Here is a 22,042-nt window from a genome sequence, read left to right as displayed (position 1 = left end):
TAGAACAGTAAACATTCTAAACATAATAATGATGATGATGATGATAACACATAGAACAGTAAACATTCTAAACATAATGATGATGATGATAACACATAGAACAGTAAACATTCTAAACATAATGATGATGATGATAACACATAGAACAGTAAACATTCTAAACATAATGATGATGATGATAACACATAGAACAGTAAACATTCTAAACATAATGATGATGATAACACATAGAACAGTAAACATTCTAAACATGATGATGATGATGATGACACATAGAACAGTAAACATTCTAAACATAATGATGATGATGACACATAGAACAGTAAACATTCTAAACATAATGATGATGATGATGATGATGATGATGATGACACATAGAACAGTAAACATTCTAAACATGATGATGATGATGATAACACATATAACAGTAAACATTCTAAACATAATGATGATGATGATAACACATAGAACAGTAAACATTCTAAACATAATGATGATGATGACACATAGAACAGTAAACATTCTAAACATAATGATGATAACACATAGAACAGTAAACATTCTAAACATAATGATGATGATAACACATAGAACAGTAAACATTCTAAACATAATGATGATGATGATAACACATATAACAGTAAACATTCTAAACATAATGATGATGATGACACATAGAACAGTAAACATTCTAAACATAATGATGATGATGATGATAACACATAGAACAGTAAACATTCTAAACATAATGATGATGATGATGACACATAGAACAGTAAACATTCTAAACATAATGATGATAACACATAGAACAGTAAACATTCTAAACATAATGATGATGATGATGATAACACATAGAACAGTAAACATTCTAAACATAATGATGATGATAAAACATAGAACAGTAAACATTCTAAACATAATGATGATGATAACACATAGAACAGTAAACATTCTAAACATGATGATGATGATGATGATGATGATGATACATAGAACAGTAAACATTCTAAACATAATGATGATGATGATGATAACACATAGAACAGTAAACATTCTAAACATAATGATGATGATAACACATAGAACAGTAAACATTCTAAACATGATGATGATGATAACACATAGAACAGTAAACATTCTAAACATAATGATAACACATAGAACAGTAAACATTCTAAACATGATGATGATGATAACACATAGAACAGTAAACATTCTAAACATAATGATGATGATGATGATGATGATGATAACACATAGAACAGTAAACATTCTAAACATGATGATGATGATGATGATGATGATGATGATGATGATGATGATACATAGAACAGTAAACATTCTAAACATAATGATGATGATGATACATAGAACAGTAAACATTCTAAACATAATGATGATGATAACACATAGAACAGTAAACATTCTAAACATGATGATGATGATGATAACACATAGAACAGTAAACATTCTAAACATAATGATGATAACACATAGAACAGTAAACATTCTAAACATAATGATGATGATGATGATGATGATGATGATGATGATGATACATAGAACAGTAAACATTCTAAACATAATGATGATGATGATAACACATAGAACAGTAAACATTCTAAACATAATGATGATGATGATACATAGAACAGTAAACATTCTAAACATAATGATGATGATGATGATGATGATGACACATAGAACAGTAAACATTCTAAACATAATGATGATGATGATGATAACACATAGAACAGTAAACATTCTAAACATAATGATGATGATGATAACACATAGAACAGTAAACATTCTAAACATGATGATGATGATGATGATACATAGAACAGTAAACATTCTAAACATAATGATGATGATAACACATAGAACAGTAAACATTCTAAACATGATGATGATGATGATAACACATAGAACAGTAAACATTCTAAACATAATGATGATAACACATAGAACAGTAAACATTCTAAACATAATGATGATGATGATGATGATGATGATGATGATACATAGAACAGTAAACATTCTAAACATAATGATGATGATGATAACACATAGAACAGTAAACATTCTAAACATAATGATGATGATGATACATAGAACAGTAAACATTCTAAACATAATGATGATGATGATGATGATGATGACACATAGAACAGTAAACATTCTAAACATAATGATGATGATGATGATAACACATAGAACAGTAAACATTCTAAACATAATGATGATGATGATAACACATAGAACAGTAAACATTCTAAACATGATGATGATGATGATAACACATAGAACAGTAAACATTCTAAACATAATGATGATGATGACACATAGAACAGTAAACATTCTAAACATAATGATGATGATAACACATAGAACAGTAAACATTCTAAACATAATGATGATGATGATAACACATAGAACAGTAAACATTCTAAACATAATGATGATGATAACACATAGAACAGTAAACATTCTAAACATAATGATGATGATGATAACACATAGAACAGTAAACATTCTAAACATAATGATGATAACACATAGAACAGTAAACATTCTAAACATAATGATGATGATGATAACACATAGAACAGTAAACATTCTAAACATAATGATGATGATAACACATAGAACAGTAAACATTCTAAACATAATGATGATGATGATAACACTTAGAACAGTAAACATTCTAAACATAATGATGATGATGATGATAACACATAGAACAGTAAACATTCTAAACATGATGATGATGATGATGATGACACATAGAACAGTAAACATTCTAAACATAATGATGATGATGATAACACATAGAACAGTAAACATTCTAAACATAATGATGATGATGATAACACATAGAACAGTAAACATTCTAAACATAATGATGATGATGATAACACATAGAACAGTAAACATTCTAAACATAATGATGATGATAACACATAGAACAGTAAACATTCTAAACATAATGATGATGATGATAACACATAGAACAGTAAACATTCTAAACATGATGATGATGATGATGATAACACATATAACAGTAAACATTCTAAACATAATGATGATGATGATAACACATAGAACAGTAAACATTCTAAACATAATGATGATGATAACACAGAACAGTAAACATTCTAAACATAATGATGATAACACATAGAACAGTAAACATTCTAAACATGATGATGATGATGATAACACATAGAACAGTAAACATTCTAAACATGATGATGATGATAACACATAGAACAGTAAACATTCTAAACATAATGATGATGATGATGATAACACATAGAACAGTAAACATTCTAAACATAATGATGATAACACATAGAACAGTAAACATTCTAAACATAATGATGATAACACATAGAACAGTAAACATTCTAAACATAATGATGATAACACAGAACAGTAAACATTCTAAACATAATTACATTTACATTTAAGTCATTTAGCAGACGCTCTTATCCAGAGCGACTTACAAATTGGTGCATTCACCTTATGATATCCAGTGGAACAACCACTTTACAATAGTGCATCTAAATCTTTTGGGGGGGGGGGGTTAGAAGGATTACTTTATCCTATCCCAGGTATTCCTTAAAGAGGTGGGGTTTCAGGTGTCTCCGGAAGGTGGTGATTGACTCCGCTGTCCTGGCGTCGTGAGGGAGTTTGTTCCACCATTGGGGTGCGAGAGCAGCGAACAGTTTTGACTGGGCTGAGCGGGAACTGTGCTTCCTCAGAGGTAGGGAGGCGAGCAGGCCAGAGGTGGATGAACGCAGTGCCCTTGTTTGGGTGTAGGGCCTGATCAGAGCCTGAAGGTACGGAGGTGCCATTCCCCTCACAGCTCCGTAGGCAAGCACCATGGACTTGTAGCGGTAATGATGATAACACATAGAACAGTAAACATTATGTTGACATTCTGGGCACGTCTTTGACAAGGACCACTGGCAGTGCAATGATCGACTGACCTACCTTCCCCTGCACTCTGTCCTGCAACCCCTCATCTGCAAAATAAACACGGGGCTGCCCCTGCCTGTGCCCGACTTAAAAGGGGTGAAGGCCCCCGTTGACCTGCTCAGAGAGGCCACTCTGCGGGGCTGCCGCCTGCTGCCGACCCACTCCGTCTTCCTGTTTAGATGATTGCATTCGAGCGGGTGGCTCTCCTGTGTCACTGATAAGGAGCGCTGATCGCCAGGGCCGTGGCAAGGGAGGTCAAACCACAGAGGGGTTAAAGAAAAACAAGAGAAAAGCAAAAAGAAATATCTCGATTTTCCTCCGTTGGAGAAAAAATTACTTTTTACTCCCAAACTTCCCCACTGCCATCCACCATGGCACCTAGGCTATTACGCTGATAGACCGCAAACACCCCCCTCCCCTCCTCCACTCCTCCCTCCCTCCCTCTGCTAGTCTGGCCGAGTGAGCGCTCTGCGGCAGATGGGGGCCAGAGTCTTAGCCACATCTCAAGCTAATTTACAAAGATCCCAAATTATTCCTTATCTGGCGGCTTTAAAGGTTCTAAGGTTGATTAACACAGAGCCCCCTGTCCTGTTTATCAGGGTTGGGCTGGGCGGCGCTGCAGAGAGCAGAGAAAAAAAGGAGGGTGGAGATAAGTGCCGACCATTAAACACTTCTACTTCGCCTAATATTTGTGCGGCAACCATCTGCTTAACTGATCTGCCTTCATTTTAATTAAACAGGTTCCTCGTGTTGTTGGGGTCATTACGCGGCGGGCTGCGCTGAGGCGGCGGACGCCAGGAGAGGGGTTTGTGATGAGGTCAGCCGTTCCCTCTTGTCCCTGAGTTGCCTCTTGACAAGCCAGGTTGAATTTTCTTCTAACCGCCACTCGGAGTTAACTCCTTCCTGACCAGACTCCTCTTTCACCTTTTGATGCACCTTGTGGGTAGCAGAAGCACTCGAATGTCTGAGACACATTTGTCTAAAGGTACAGTAAAGGGATATCTGTGATCTGACAATGACACATTTGTTTCAGCAGTGCTGCTGAGGACGGAGGTCCAACGCAGGCAACAAAAAGCGATGTGTTGCAGGCCACCCAGTGGGTGACCCTTGGTGCATACTGACACTGATTCTACGGGCTCTCTCCCCTTCGCCCCGGGTTCTATGCCACCGACTGACACAGTCCAGACTAAGGCAGTAATGGTTTGATTTGCCCAACGCTAGTTGGATCGATGCGGCTGTTTACTGTTTCTCCCTCTCTCATCCCTTTTGTCTTTTTTCTAATTTAGTGTTCCCAAACCATGGACAGGGTCTGTGTGTGTATGCTGCGCTTGCAGCTTCGCCCTGCTCCCTGCTCTCCATCACTGTCCATTGATGTTTTTTCCTCTCTTCCCTTCCCTCTCTCTCCCTCCCTCTCTCTCCCTCCCTCTCCCTCTCCCCTCTCCCTCTGTTCAGCCTCAGAAAAGAGCCGCATGCCTCCACACTTTTGGACAAGACTGATGGCTCGTCAATAGCATTAGCCAGCAATGCAGGCCTGGCTGGTGTAGAACAGAATCGATACGGCCCCAGTAAAAAGTCTAATCCGTTGACAAGCCCATCCTAGCCAGGGCTCATGTTACCAGAAATTAGTTTTTATAAGGAATCAGCCAGTCGCTGGCTTGTTTAGTCTCATCCACCCGGTTCCCAACACTTGATTAAGATTTATTACTTTTAAAGTATTTTTTATTTTCTCATTTTTTCCTTCTATATATTTATTTATATATTTTATGTATATGTTTTTTAAGGACGGACATTTCCTGGTCGGCGGCTCACAGGAGGAGTTTTAGCCCTGATCTGATGAAGCTGGTAACTTCAGGGACCGATAAAGCGCTGGCACATAAAAGCTTTTCTGCTTCTCTTCATTCTGGTCATTTTCCCTCCAATTACAGAACACAATTAAAATCAATTAGTCCTCAATGAACGGTAATTGTTCCTCGCCAATGTAAGGCTGCCTCTGCCGAATGATTGGATGTGTGTGTGTGTGTGTGTGTGCGCGAGTGTGTGTGTGTGTGTGTGGTGGGCCGAGACCAGGTTTGGCATTGCATTATTCGTTTCAAAATAAAACTGAAATAAAAATATGTATATGTAAAACTGATCAAATGGACTACAGCAGTTCAGCCATTTTATCTTGTTTTTGTATATATCTATTAATTACAAATGAATAGTGTATTTTTAATTGAAATGTGTCACTGACTGAGACTGCCTGGCTGCAGGCAGTAGTGGCTCCAGTGGCAGATGTTCCCCCCTGCTCGTGTCACTATTGATGAAGTGCTTCTTTAAAGAACTCTCTGGAATGGCCAGGGCCAGGCACTAATTATGACAGTCCTGCTGAACAGGCAGCTCCTGTCAGGTCTCCTCTCTCCGTCTCTCTCTCTCTCTCTATCGCCCTCTCCCCCAGACTCCAGTGGCCTTCCTGGGCTTCAGAGGACCAATTAAAGCTGTAATATGTAACTTTTTGGGCGACCTGACCAAATTCACATAGAAATGTTAGTTATAGATCTGTCATTCTCATTGAAAGCAAGTCCAAGAGGTGGTAGATCTGTTCGATTTGCGCTATTTTTATGCTTCCTATTCTTAAGTTTCATTTTTGTGTATTTTACTTTCGATTTTGCACACCAGCTTTAAACAGCTGAAAATACTATATTTTGGGTTATGGAAAATATATTTCACAGCGGTTTAGATGGTACAATGATTCTCTACACTATACTAGCTTATTTTGTTACATAAACTGAAATTAGGAAAACTATTAGAGTTTTTTGCAATACTTCAAGACAGGTTATTGTTTGTCAGCATGCATGCAGTATACGTACAAGCATTTAGCCTAGCAGAGAGAAAAACTCCCTTCATTGACAAGAGGCCTGAGTCTACTCAGTGGACCAGACCGACACCAGCGTAATTCCAAAACCTCACCCATCCGACAGGACAGACAGACTGCTCGTCCCTGACGTCAACTGTCCATCGGCGGCTGCGTCCGTCCGACTATTCTCCTCCTCTCCTACCTCTCGAAGGTCAGCGGAGGGGCTGTGTGTTTGTCAGGACCAATGGATGGCAGCGCCCCGTCAGGAACACAACACGGTAAGTTATGTAGCAGGTGGACCAGCCGCAGACTGCCAGGCAGCTCTGTAGCTCCCAGGGTCTCCAGTGAGGGGCCATCACCGATGGGGCTGCGGGGGCCGTGGGCCCTCATGCTGTGGGAAATATATTTTACTGCCCCCCTCCCTGGGTAATCAATACCACCAGCACTATTATTCTGCCACGGGGCCACGGCATATCGACAGCGGCTGGATGAGCAGCCAGCGTGTGACAATGAGGAATGTTGTTTCATTCAAGGTCATTAAGCCTCCTCCTTGCCTCCCGTCGGTTGCTTCTTCACTTTCAAAAGGGCCAGCATTATGTTCCTGTTTCTTACCGAAGCCAACATTACATCCCCGGTGGCATTCGTATCAATTTGTAATATGACTGCCGCCGGAGCTAATGATGTAAGCTGGTGATGGCTGTTAAAATGGTTTTGTTATTGTCCGATTAGATCCATGGTGTCCTGTTAATGCCTGTCATGTTTGAAGCCTTCTTGATTGAATGTTCTCTGCTGCTAAACTAGACAAATATTTTAAAGGTCATTTGGTGTTTACCGTTAATGCAGTCCCCGCAAAAGCAGGAACATTGTCTTTAAATTTCAATCGTGCTATAGCGCTGAACTTTGGCGATACGGATTGAATCGAGCCCTTTGGATTTAGTGTTGATTTGAAAAGAGAAATTCAGGGAAGTACCGTTTTTCTTAAATTGACCATGTTCTGTGCATATTTCACTGTCTAGGGATCGCAGGAGGCTGCTGAGGGGAGAACGGCTCATAATAATGGATGAAGGGGTGTATGGCTGGAAACCATGTGTTTTGAAATAAACTCAGCAAAAATAAAGAAACATCCCTTTTTCAGGAACCTGTCTTTCAAAGATAATTCGTAAAACTCCAAATAACTTCACAGATCTTCATTGTAAAGGGTTTAAACACCGTTTCCCATGCTTGTTCAATGAACCATAAACAATTAATGAACATGCACCTGTGGAACGGTTGTTAAGACACTAACAGCTTACAGACGGTAGGCAATTAAGGTCACAGTTATGAAAACTTAGGACACTAAAGAGGCCTTTCTACTGACTTTGAAAAACACCAAAAGAAAGATGCCCAGGGTCCCTGCTCATCTGTGTGAACGTGCCTTAGGCATGCTGCAAGGAGGCATGAGGACTGCAGATGTGGCCAGGGCAATAAATTGCAATGTCCGTACTGTGAGACGCCTAAGACAGCGCTACAGGGAGACAGGAAGGACAGCTGATCGTCCTCGTAGTGGCAGATCACGTGTAACAACACCTGCACAGGATCGGTACATCCGAACATCACACCTGTGGGACAGGTACAGGATGGCAACAACAACTGCCCGAGTTACACCAGGAACGCACAATCCCTCCATCAGTGCTCAGACTGTCCGCAATAGGCTGAGAGAGGCTGGACTGAGGGCTTGTAGGCCTGTTGTAAGGCAGGTCCTCACCAGACATCATCGGCAACAACATCGCCTATGGGCACAAACCCACCGTCGCTGGACCAGACAGGACTGGCAAAAAGTGTTCTTCACTGACGAGTCGCGGTTTTGTCTCACCAGGGGTGATGATTGGATTCGCGTTTATCGTCGAAGGAATGAGCATTACACCGAGGCCTGTACTCTGGAGCGGGATCGATTTGGAGGTGGAGGGTCCGTCATGGTCTGGGGCGGTGTGTCACAGCATCATCGGACTGAGCTTGTTGTCATTTGAAGGCAATCTCAACGCTGTGCGTTAACAGGGAAGACATCCTAATCCCTCATGTGGACCCTTCCTGCAGGCTCATCCTGACATGACCCTCCAGCATGACAATGCCACCAGCCGTACTGCTCGTTCTGTGTGTGATTTCCTGCAAGATAGGAATGTTAGTGTTCTGCCATGGCCAGTGAAGAGCCCGGATCTCAATCCCATTGAGCATGTCTGGGACCTGTTGGATCGGAGGGTGAGGGCTAGGGCCATTCCCCCCAGAAGTGTCTGGAAACTTGCAGGTGCCTTGGTGAAAGAGTGGGGTAACATCTCACAGCAAGTTTATGTCTCAGTTGTGAGATACAGTTGTGAGATACAAATATTTTCACCTTAGGGTTGCTGAAAATAAACGCAGTTAACAGTGAGAGGACGTTTCTTTTTTTGCTGAGTTTATTTGATTCCATTCCACTGATTCTGCTCCAGTCATTACCACAAGCCTGTTCTCTCCAATTAAGGTGCCACCAACCTCCTGTGCAAGGGATATTGTGAGATATTATGGTGCAACTCTTCAAGATGGCCGCCATTATAAAGACGACATGTTCAATAATACCCTGAATCCACTTCCTTCCCCAGGCACAGCTGAAGGTGCAGACGCTGGTGTGGTTTTTTAGGAATAAGCTTGCAACAAAAAACGATTTTATTTCATGTTTTATTCCTACAGGTTGTTCTCATTGAGATAACATCTCCTTTACTAAGCACTAGTCAACCGCAGGGCCAGAAGAGGCCAGACTGAAGAGGAGCCATTGTCTGAAGGACTTTGACTGGAATAATAGTAGTTTGTTTGAAATGTAAGTGTCCTCCGTTATGCTTGTTTATTTTTCCGACAGTGTGATTTGTGCGTAATTTCCACCTGTGATTGTAGAATCGTCACGTTTTGGTAAAGTGCAACCTTGTCTGTCTGCCTTTCAGAAGTATCATTGGGTGCGTTCGAGCAGATCACTTTTGTCAAGTCGGTGACTATCATTGGTCACCACCTTTTTAAAGTTTATTGCATTATGGGGTGAACAATTGTCTGGCTTGCGCCTACATTTCAACTGCATGAACTTTACATAAATCATGTGATCAAAGGTCATGATGTTTTGACTTTTCACCTTCCAGCCATCACCTGCATAGTGGGAAGCTCTATTGTCAACCAATCATTAAGGTGTTTTTGTTTGACCCACACAAACTTGACCAAAGACATGACTGAAACAGGACCAACTTTGCCGTGATTCATGTATACAGTAGATATATACAAATGAATATGATATTTGAGGCGCTCTCTCTCAATTGATTGTACAATGTGAACACAAGGTTTCACTTTGAGTGTGTGACATTGGGGTTGGAGACATGTTTATTTCAACTTTGTATAGAAAAGCTTTTATAAACAATGGTAACTGGCATGTTGATCTGAGCCTTGCTGTTGGAAAACCCCTTTAGTGTCCGGCTGTTGTGGATGAACCAGACTTCATTTGTCTACAGTCGGTTGCTTTAGCCTTACCACTCAAACGAGCCCAATATCTCACTAGCACTACAACTCCTGGGTGTATTTACAAGGAAGCAAACAGAACGAAACAGGAAAAACCTACCTGGGGTGTATTCATTAGTAGGATTCCGTTGCAAAACGTTTTGAAACAAACATTTACTCCAAACAAAACGTTATGCAATGATTCAGGTAGGTCCATCCCCGTTTCATTCTGTTTGCTTCCCAGGGTAAATGGTTTCTGTTGCAAGATGATTTGCAACAGACTAAACGTTTTGCAACGGAATCAGACTAATGAATACACGCCTGAATTCGTGCAATATAAATATATTGTTTTCCATTGAAACAGTGCAAAACAAATTAATAGAAACTCTAATAGACTAATGAATACACTCCTGGTGATGCTACAGTATCAGGGTTGGTGTGCTTGTAAAACCTTTTCCAGGATATCAACAAATCACTAGGCTACTGGCTGTTTGGATGATCGATGGCAAAACAATGATTTTTAATTTGTCTAAAGCCTAAGTTTAAATCCCAGCTTTACAACCAAAAGAATGTGGGTTAATACCACACCTCTTGTAGTCTCTTGTGCTTTAGTGTATGGGTGGATCTCCAATCGTATTTCCTTGATTCCTCCCATCCTATCTCCTTCCTCAAAATGCATTGGAGAAACTTCTTATTGGGGAGGAACCTTAGACCTTGGGATCAATTACCCCCAAAGTATTAGCGAAATAGCGAAAATCCTCCAGCCAGCCCTACTAGCAAAAGTTGAGGTATGGTTTGGGTGTTGAGGGGGTGAATTCCGTGCTAGGGAAAGTACCTTTTCGGAGATCACAGACATGGACCCTTTCTCTCTCAGCTCATTCACTGTCAAGCCACTAACACCTCTGTCTGATCACAGCCAAATTACGTTGTTCCTCAAAAGAACAGACCTGGAAACAACCACACATTCACAGCCCAGTAAGCTGTACAACATCAGAAATTCATACAGATGGGCCCAAAACAGCACAGAAGAATACCAGAAAGCAACCTGGAACCAAAATATCCAAACACTCTTAGATAACTTTCTGGATACCACATTCACTCACAGTAAAGAAGGCATCAATCTAGCAGTACGAAACATCAACTATATATTCAGGCAAACGGCAAAAGAAGCACAATTGAAATTGATAAAAAACAAAACTAAAAAAATCACAGATGACAACTGGTTTGATGCAGATTGTAAAATTATAAGGAAAAAACTTAGAACACTATCCAACCAAAAGCACAGAGACCCAAATAATGGTGAATTACGCCTTCATTACTGTGAGACTTTAAAACTCTATAAACGTACACTCAGAACCAAAAAAGCACAGTACAACAGCAAGCAGCTGACACTAATTGAGGAGTCCATAAACACAAACAACTTTTGGCAAAATTGGAAAAAACTAAAAAAATATAAACAAGAGGAATTAGCAATACAAAATGGTGACATATGGACAACCCATTTCAAAACACTCTACAACACCGTTCAAATTGACACAAACGCAGAACAACGCCAAATCCATGAGAAGTTGAATGGATTAGAAAAAGCTATAAAGGACAATCAAAACCCATTGGACTCCCCAATTACTGACCAGGAGCTCTATAAGAAACTTCAGGCTCTCAAATTTAAAAAAGCCTGCGGACCTGATGGCATCCTAAATGAAATGCTCAAACTCACTAGTGCAAAATTTCAATTGGCTATATTAAAATTGTTTAATTTGATCCTGAGTGTAGGTTATTTCCCTGACATCTGGAATCAAGGACTCATAACCCCAATCTTTAAGAATGGAGACAAATTCGACCCTAACAATTACAGAGGCATTTGTGTGAACAGTAACCTGGGGAAGGTTTTCTGTAGTATCATCAATGTAAGAGTTCTAAACTTCCTTAATAAGCACAATGTCTTGAGTAAAAGCCAAATTGGATTTATACCAAAACATCGCACAACTGATCATATTTACACCTTACACACCCTGATAGATAAACATGTCCACCAAAATAATACCAAAATATACACTTGCTTTATCGACTTCCAAAAAGCATTTGATTCTATTTGGCATACAGGACTGTTCTACAAAGTTATTGAAAGTGGTGTAGGGGGTAAAACATATGACATAATTAAATCAATGTATACTGGCAATATGTGCAGCATTAAAATTGGTAAGAAAAGGACAGAATTCTTTAACCAGGGGCGGGGCCTTCGTCAGGGTTGCAATCTGAGCCCTGCACTTTTCAATATTTACATTAACGAATTGGCCACTATTCTAGAAAAATCCTCAGCCCCTGGTGTTAGTCTCCACAATTCAGAAGTTAAATGCCTACTCTTCGCAGATGACCTATGCCTGCTGTCACCCACAGCACCTGGCCTACAGCAGAGCCTGGACCTGCTAGAGCAGTACTGCCAGACCTGGGCCCTGGCAGTAAACCCCAAAAAGACTAAAATAATGATTTTCCAGAGAAGATCCAGATCTCAGGGAATTAGATCAAAGTTCTCAATTGGTACAAAATATATAGAGTACTGTACACACTACAATTACTTAGGTTTAAAAATAAGCTCAACTGGACACCTTAATGAGGCAGTGAATGAACTGAGAGAGAAAGCACGCAGGGCATTCTACGCCATTAAAAAGCAAATTCAAATTGAAATACCTATTAAAATTTGGCTAAAACTAATTGAATATGTCATTGAACCAATTGCACTTTATGGCAGCGAGGTGTGGGGTCCACTTGCAAAACAAGATTTCATCAAATGGGACAAACACCCCATTGAAACCCTACATGCAGAGTTCTGTAAGATTCTCCTACGTGTCCAGAGGAAAACTACAAACAATGCATGCAGGGCAGAATTAGGCCAATATCCACTAATAATAAAAACTCAAAAAAGAGCAATTAAGTTTTGGAAACATCTAAAATACAGTGACCCCCTCTCATATCATTACCAAGCCCTGCAATGCCAAGAGCTGAGCAAAGAAAAGAGTCCCCTCATCCAGCTGGTCCTGGGGCTGAGTTCACAAACCTGTTCTACTAACACACTGAAGCCTCAGGACCAGAACATCCAATCAATCAGAATAAACCAAATTACAACACAGTCAAAACAAAACTACATTGCTTATTGGGAAACACAAGCACAAACACAAAGCAAAATGCAGTGCTATCTGGCCCTAAATCGACAGTACACTATGACTAAATATTTGACCATGGTTACTGATCAAAACCTTAGAAAAACCTTGACAAAGTACAGGCTCAGTGAGCACAGCCTTGCCATTGAGAAGGGTAGACACAGGAAAACCTGGCTCCCTGTAGAGGAAAGGCTGTGCAACCACTGCACAACAGCAGAACCTGAGACGGAGCTGCATTTCCTGACAAAATGTCAAAAATATAAAACAATTAGAGAGTGTCATTTCCCCAAATTTGAAATCCTTATTCAAGGTTTTAAAGACCTCTCTGATGAGGATAGGCTACCCATCCTGTTGGGGGAGGACGCAGAGAGCTGTGGGTTGGCAGCGCACTACATTGCTGCCTGCCATAAGTTGAGGGACAGTGTCTGACAGACCAATAAACCTGCACATGTCCTCAACTGTATGATTATTGTTATTGTTGAATGTATGGTTATATTGACCGTTGGTTATTGTTGTTACTGTTGTCCCGTTGACAATTTTTGATTCTCATTTTTATTTATTTTTTATATTGTAAATATCCAAAGTAAGCTTTGGCAATATGTACATTGTTACGTCATGCCAATAAAGCGAATTGAATTGAATTGAATTGAATGGGCATTGGCAAGATTTGAACCTAGGACCTTCTGGCCCCTATCCCAGTGCCTAGTCCAATCAGCCAGAAGGGGGAAGGTACAAGTCTGTTTTGTCCACATATTTAAATGTATTCAGTCAAAGTTAGTAGATTAGAAATGTAATTCGTTTAGAATGTTGGGTAACAAAAACAATCAGTCGGGATGTGAACCAGGAAACTTGCAGGTCGCGACCCATGTGTAACGCCCCCATCCACCTCCAACCTACCAGGGCTTTTTTTATTTGACTCTCACCTGTAAACTCCACCCACTAACGTGTCACTCTAAGCTCTGCCCACTGAACTTTCATTCAACCAATCCCATTAGTTCTCTGCTCTTGACGCGGAGCTTCCCTGACAACAATATTGAGGCTGGGATTCAATCCAAGGCACCTTTCAAAAAGTCTAGTGCACTGCGGTATTGAATCCAGGCCTGAATGAGGAAAACTCCTGTGCAGAATTCCAGGGCTCTTTCTCAGTTTGTTTCCTTGTGTCCTCTCTCCTCGTCTCCTCAAAACACATTGGTGCGGAAGATCATACACCCCCGAGACATGCGAACCTCCACTGTTATTGGTCATGGTGAGGTTAGCATGTATCAGGGGATGATCTTTGACCCTCTGTAGCTTTCTCACGCATCATTATTTACGATTCATTCAGGATAATCCGTAATCATGGTAGCATTCACATAAATGTAGAAGTCTTTAGAAAACATTCTTGTTTGTAATAAAAGTGACTCCAAAATGACACACTACATTATTTACCATTTGTTTCTATTGGGCACAAAATAATCTGAAACAACCAAAACGAATTGCAAATGCATTCACCAAGTTAGTAGAGTCACAAGCTTGATGTAATCATTGCGTGCTATGGACATGGGACCAAAAACAAAACTTTTGACTACTTGATTTATATGAATCTTTAGGTGTTATACATTAATGTTGACCCATACCTTTTTTGATATTTTTTTTTGTTAAACAACATCTCTTTATCTGAACAGTAGTATTATTATAAAATAATATCATTCCCAAATGTTTTGGACCATAAAATATAGCTTAGTGTTTGAATGATTTATTTTATACAGTCGTCATTGCTCATCTTTATCAAGGGTGTCAATTTCAGACCCAACTGTATAATATTATTGTTGACAAGCACATTGCCCTTTTTAAAGCACATGTATCTCCATTCCACTCCTCTGTTAATCATAGGGCTGTTTTCAGTCCAGGACTAGGTCTAATAAGTGTCTGGGAAACTCACACTGGCACATCTTTAAATGACTTCATTCATCTAATCGTCCACTAATTGGTCAAGATAGCCTTTTCCCCAATGATTTTTATCACAGCTTAATTAAAACAGGCCAGTAAAACCGCTGAAATCGTGTCTTGTCTGACCGGCTTGATTGACAGACTGTCCCTGTTAAATTCCAGCCACTCATAACATGTCCTCCCTTTACCCCTAGAAAAAACGCACACACGCGCACACACACACGCACACACACAAACGCACAAACAAATAATAATCCCTTTCAAAGACAAGCAACGTGGCGTCGGATTGCCAGTGACTGATAAATCTTTAATATAAAAATTGTACAAGAATTCTGATACAAATTACAAGAGGTATTTGGACAAAATATGAATAGAATTCCATTTACATCCCAAAACCCATATGCATTTTATGCAAAAACCATAGACCGTTATGATACAGAAAAATACAAGGAAAGCAACAAAACAAAATCAATTAAGAAAGAGGACCTTTTTTTCTCCTCCAGTCTGCTAATGGGAAAAACCTGTTTAGGAGACATACAGTATTCATGAAGCTGCCAATGTCACCATTATGAAATCAAGAGTGATGCAAGCTTCCCCTGTTGTAGATGCTGCCGTTTGCGGTGTGACTCTGTAGCAATGCTGCTATGCCAGGCAGTGAAAATAAGAGTTGATTGAGATGCAGGCCTCTGGTTGCAGGGCGGTAACACAGCCGTTTAGCACAAAGAGAACCAGACAGCTACACAAAAACATCACTGTGGAAAAGAAAATGTACACAAAGTCTTTTGAGCTTATTTATATATAAAAAGTATGATTGGCATGTTGGTAAATAGTTTGGGGTGACTTGCTATATATAATGTTAAGGATTGTGAGCTGTTCTTTTGTCAAATACAATATATGGGTAAAAAGCACATTTTATGCATTTCTGCATGTTTTTTATTTGTTCCAGGATCATTTACTGTAGAACTGCTGTAACCAAGTTCCAAGGGTAATGTTGGACCACAGCGTATCATCTGTAAAACCACCAATCGTCCGATGCGTCTTTTGAGCCTCGCCACATGTATTGTTCAAGATGGATGACGTTAACCAGACAGCTCGCAAACATCCCCCTCCACTTACACTGGGTTAACGTCCTACCCTGCTCTCCACAGACTTAAACAAAGTGGACACGGGTATACAATCCATAACGGATCACTAGACAACCCCACCTGCTCCATTGTCATCTCTCTCCTTCCCTCTCCATCGCTCGCTCTCTCTCGCTCTCTCTCTCTCTCGTTCGCTCTCGCTCTCTCTCTCTCGTTCGCTCTCGCTCTCTTTCTCTCTCGCGCTCGCGCTCTCTGTCTCGTTCTCTCTCGCGCTCGCGCTCTCTCTCTCGTTCTCTCTCGCGCTCGCACTCTCTCTCTCGCTTTCTCTCGCGCTCGCACTCTCTCTCTCGCTTTCTTTCGCTCTTTCTTTCTTTCTCTTTCTTTCTCTTTCTTTCTTTCTCTTTCAGTGATGGTGTGTTGTGGGGAAACTGACATAATGGCAGTCGAGTCCCCTAATGAAATATTAAAGGCTCACTCCACTCAGGCTGGCCAGTGAGGGTTTTAAGAGGCCTTCTCCTCCTGGGGACCGAGCCAGGACAGTAATGGTCCCATCGGCCTGACCACTGGGCTCTGTCCTGGACCCTAGTGGGTTAAAGATGGACAGAAAGAGGGAGGGAGGGAGATTGAGGGCTCAGGCCCTCTCGAAGGAGAGAGGTGAAAATGTACTGTAATGTCTCCCGTGAAGGAGGAGAGGGAGAAGAGTGGAAAGGTCAAGGGGCTCCATCGCTTTCCAGCCAGACAGTCAAGAAGGCCGGCACGGCTTTCTCGCTCTCTCTGCTTCTCTCGATCTCTCCTGCCTTGTTAAGTGACTGCCGCAGGTCCCGGCCAGACCGCTTTCGTTCTCAGACCGGTCCCTCTACTCTCCTTTCTCTCTCCCTATCCTCTAGTCAGGATATTCTGTTCTGGACGGTCTTTTGCATGTCAGGGCAGTTTTCTCAGCTCATTTGCGAGCTCTCTCCAGGAGCCGTGGCGTGCTGGCATGGCCATCGAGTGAGAGACAGAGGGGCTAGAGATGAGTCAGTGTAAGGGAATTTAATCTCTCTCTGGCACACTAACACACACACTAACATACACAGGTCACTGATTGAGCTCCCTGGCTGCTTGAGAGGTCTACAACATTGAATAGGACAAGAGGAATGTTTAAGCGTTTGGGTTCTGCTGTCTTTCTCATCAGATCAGGTTGTGTAGTTGAACCGGGCAGACTAAGGTCACTGGCTACAGCAGGGTTAGTTAAGACTACTCTTAGCTTGTTACAGTCTCACGTTCCTCAATAGACTGCGTGTTGATTCCAAACCAGACTGATTGGCCTTCCCGAGCTTTCTCCCAGTTCTTTTATATCCACGGTATTCATCGTAAGCCATCGAACACTTTCAAAGAGGGGCTTCCGCTCCTCTCTGATTCAGAGGGGTTGGGTTAAATGCAGAAGACACATTTCAGTTGAATGCATTCAGTTCACTGTTCTCCCTAATGAAACGCTAGCGTGCCCTGCAGTGACAAGGCTGGAATGCTAACACTGGACAGCCTGCTTTATTACATAGTGATGGACCGTGGATGAGCTCGCTCTCTCTTTTCCCTCTCTCTCTCTCTCTCCCCCCTCTCTCTGCCTCGGGGTGTCCTTGTTTCCCGCCCATCACCAGAGGTTAACAAGTCCTCTCGTTGCTGTCATCCCACTGGCCTGTTAGCAGGGTGTGTGTGTGTGTGTGTGTGTGTGTGTGTGTGTGTGTGTGTGTGTGTGTGTGTGTGTGTGTGTGTGTGTGTGTGTGTGTGTGTGAGAGAGAGAGACAGCTGTCAGCAGGGTTCCTGGAGTGACACTTCTGTACTTCTCCGGCTGGGCCCGTGGCGGTAAGGTGCAGTACGGTGCGCTGAGCAAATGAGGCAGGCTGCGCCTCAGCGCCACTCCAGGAAGTAGCCGAAGGTTCCTGTACAAACCTTTCCTTCACCTGGGATAAACAGGCAATTACACATCCTTTTTCTACGGTGATGGGCGTCCAGTCAACTTAAGGGTACACTATTAGTCTGTGTCCCTATAGGACCCGAGAAGGGGGCGAGTGGAGGGGGGTGAGTGGTGGTTTGAGGGGGAAGAGGAGGGGGGGCGGGGTAGTTTCTCTCAGGGATGGGGAGAGAGAGAGAGAGAGAGAGAGAGAGACCGGGAGACCGGTTTGGATCTCTTTCGGCGTCACAGTCCTGTCAGCAACATTCACGTCTGGCGGTGTAATGAAGTGACAAGTGAGATATTAGACAGATCAGCGTCAGAAGGCCTCCAGGTAACGGTGGAACAGCACATTTTTAATGATCCTCACTGTCATCCCTTCTTCCTCTCGAGTCAGCCCTCCACCTCCGCATCCCCTTTCACTCAGATCAGCTCTTTCTCTCTCTCTTCAGAGAGAGGAGAGGGGTGAAGACTGCTGTCGGTGTCGTGGAGGTTGGTTGAGTGAGGAGAGAGGAGAAGCTAAGTCTTAAGAGTTTGCGCCAATGTGTCCATCAAAGGGTCGATCATGCCCATTGCAAAATAGTTGAAGTCATAAAAAAAAAAAATTGTCCAACACTTTCATGGATATAACGGGGGTTTGAATACTGTATACCACATAACACTGTGCGTTTTTATCCCCTTAAGCACCAATCACGAAAGATGAGCTCTCCATTTTTTCACATCCATAGTAACACGACAAAAACACAATAATAACCATCAACTCAAGGGCACAGACTCAAAATGAAGACCGATCTGTCTTTCTTTTTTTCTTTTCTTGAAAAAAAACAAGGAATTCATATTGGACAAGACATCTGCATCAAGATAACTTCACTCGCCAATAAATACCCCTTCCTTCCCCTGGCTACATTGCCTAGTTATCTGAAATATTTGTACCTTAAGATTTGTATGGAAACAAGGAAAATGGCTGCAAATAACTCCGAAAACAGCCAGGCAATGGCGACAGAGTCACAGAGTTCACGTTTGAAGCTAACAATCAGAAAAAATATAGCAAAAGGCATAAGACTCAAGTGCATCATATCAATTTATGGGGTGTAAGTTAAAGTACAACTGTATGGCGGAAAAATATAGTTTGTTTTAAAAACCAATGCTTCTTTTTGTTTTGGTCACAGTTTAAGGGCTATTTCTTTGATTATAAAACAATGTGACATTCACAATACTTCTGATAGGATGGCCATTTTTTGCATGGAAATGTGTATAAAATAATAGGACACTCAACCAATGCTTGTTTTAGATCACAAATACCACATGCAGTAGAAAGAATAGCCTACTTCAACCTCTGTAGCTAAGTACTATGATATTACAGTCACACACTGGGTTTACACTCCTTGAAATGAAAATAACACAAACAAATTCCTCAATACTTAAATCTTCTGCCTTCAAAAACAGCAGCTGTATTGTAGTCAGTCACGTTACTGTATCTGGTAGAGTAGAAATACTTAGACTTTTTCTGAATAGGATTATTTGAGTAAATGGGGCAGATGTTGGGTTTCATTCAGGACAAATATGGGTCTTTTGTTGTGAAATAGCGTTTTTGAAACTGAACATGTGCCCCCCCCAAAAAAATGAACTGCCATAAGTATGCTAAGTCATTTCCCCTTCTATCAGACCCCGAACATCACGGAAACCAACCATTTGCAAAGTCCTCCTTGTAATAATATTACACATCCCGCTTGTATAGTTGCAAAGTGCGAAAAACTGAATTGGTATAGTAAAAGCTATAAATGATAACAAAAGAACAGAGAATGATATTGGTGTAGGAGCCAAAAAAAAAGCATGCCGGCAACCTCCGCATATCTAACAAGTAGATACAACCAGTCACATGATCGTTAGTTCTTCTCAGTTTAAAAATGGGTTTAAAAACGGACATAAATGAGTCAAGCTAGTAAAGATGCTACCTCTTTCTTGCCTACCTTAGGGCAGGGAGTATTGTATTGTAACATAAAAACAAAAAAATAGCTAACAACCATCAAATACAATTGTTTTACACCAATAGCCTCTTGGGACATATTATTTACAAATGAAGCAGTCATGCTCTTGTATGGGGTTTCCTTTAAAAGCTATCATTACACAAATACAACAAGAAGATTTATATTTTTTTCATTGTTATTATCATTTCTGCAGGCAACAGTCACAAATAAGAGTTTGAATAGATTCTTTGGAGATGGACAAAAACAAAGACATATGGGAAATAGGAAATGGGGTTTATGGGAAACCGGCAGGGCCAGTTTTTGGAATAAAGACACTTCAAGTGTCTCATCCTCGTTCTTCCAAAGAAGGAAAGGTCAAAAGTCACAACGCTTACTGTATATAGTCACTGGATCTCATCGAAGGGAAATAGAACTGTGGTGCATGATGTCTAAGGGTGATAAGGTGTAGTTCCTGGGGGTAAGAGCTCATGGTTTGGGGTGAGGAGGGAGTCGAGGAAGGGGGTAGAGTTGGCCAGACAGGGGGGCCAGGGGGTTGGGCTAGTCTACCATGGTGGTGAAGGGCACGTTGTTTTTGTGGAGGTTGGGGTTCTGAGAGTGGCGGTTGCGGCTACGCACCGAGGAGAACATCATGTTGCAGCCGGCCACTTTGCACTTGTGCATCTCGCGCAGGTGCACAGTCTTGTAGTGCACGCGCAGGGTCCCTTTGTTGCTGTACACTTTGTGGCAGATGCTGCACAGGATCCCACCACTGCCACCGGTGGAAGACAGAACGGTCGGCGAGGAGGGGTCGGCGCCGGTCAGACCTTCTTCCGATCTTCCTCCGACTCCTTCCTCGCCGACCTGGTCCCGCCGCCCCCCGGCCCCTGCCTGCCCCGGGGCATGCTGGGAGCAGTCCTCCCCGTCGCTGACCCCTCCCTCCTCCCCCTCCTCCTCCAGGTCATCCAATAGGATGCCCTCGTCGCTGCCCTCGTCCGACTGGCGTGATGAATGGACTGACCCGCTGGACTGAACGCTGGACGCGGTGCTCAGGTCCAGCACCATGTAGTCGTCTGGGGGGCCACCGCGGTGGTAGAAGCCGTTGGTGTGGTGGAGGGGGTGGTGGTGGTGGTGATGGTGACGGTTTAGGGGGTGGTGGTGGGGGTAATCGGTGCCTGCCGGGAGGCTGGCATCACGGTTCAGCCCTCCTCCCCCCAGGCTGGCGCCGCCAATGCCCGCCCCTGCCATGGCGTCCAGGCCCAAGTGGTGCCCAGCATAGATCTTAGCCAGGAACTCAGCACGCAGGTCCTTGGGAAGCGGTGTGAGTTGGGGGTCCAGGACAATGTCGTCCAGCTCTTTGGTAAGCAGTTTGCGATGCAGGTTGATGTTGGAGCTGTGCCTGGTGGAAAGACATAATGAAGGGGGAGGTAGAGAGAGATCGTTTTCATAAGAAAATGGCAAAACAAGTTGTCAAATCAAGCACAATGGTGTTTCAGCGCTTTAAACAATGACTGGAGTGGTAACATTCTCAGATCTTTTTAGAAAGATGTTACATTTTGCATTCCAATACACGTGTTCTGTTTGGCCCAACACATGCACCTATGCTTGGAGTTCTAAGTATTTGAATGATATTGTATCAGTCACTACATTTTCAATAACCCTCCTCTCTTCCT

General features: G+C 42.0%; 1 protein-coding gene across 1 annotated transcript in view; it reads right to left on the bottom strand.

Annotated features, from left to right (window-relative positions):
• Window positions 1–16,846: 16,846 nt before the first annotated feature.
• Window positions 16,847–22,042, bottom strand: part of LOC115202003 (zinc finger protein basonuclin-2-like) — a 32,668-nt gene continuing 27,472 nt past the window's right edge. The window contains exon 3 of the mRNA XM_029765862.1: window positions 16,847–21,768. Coding sequence (XP_029621722.1) covers window positions 20,931–21,768 — 838 coding nt within the window. The 3' untranslated portion in view covers window positions 16,847–20,930. The remainder of the gene's footprint in view (window positions 21,769–22,042) is intronic.

This window comes from Salmo trutta, chromosome 11, assembly GCF_901001165.1.
Source record: "Salmo trutta chromosome 11, fSalTru1.1, whole genome shotgun sequence".
In the NCBI taxonomy this organism is placed as follows: Eukaryota; Metazoa; Chordata; class Actinopteri; order Salmoniformes; family Salmonidae; genus Salmo; species Salmo trutta.
This window is presented reverse-complemented; position numbering and strand designations above follow the sequence as displayed.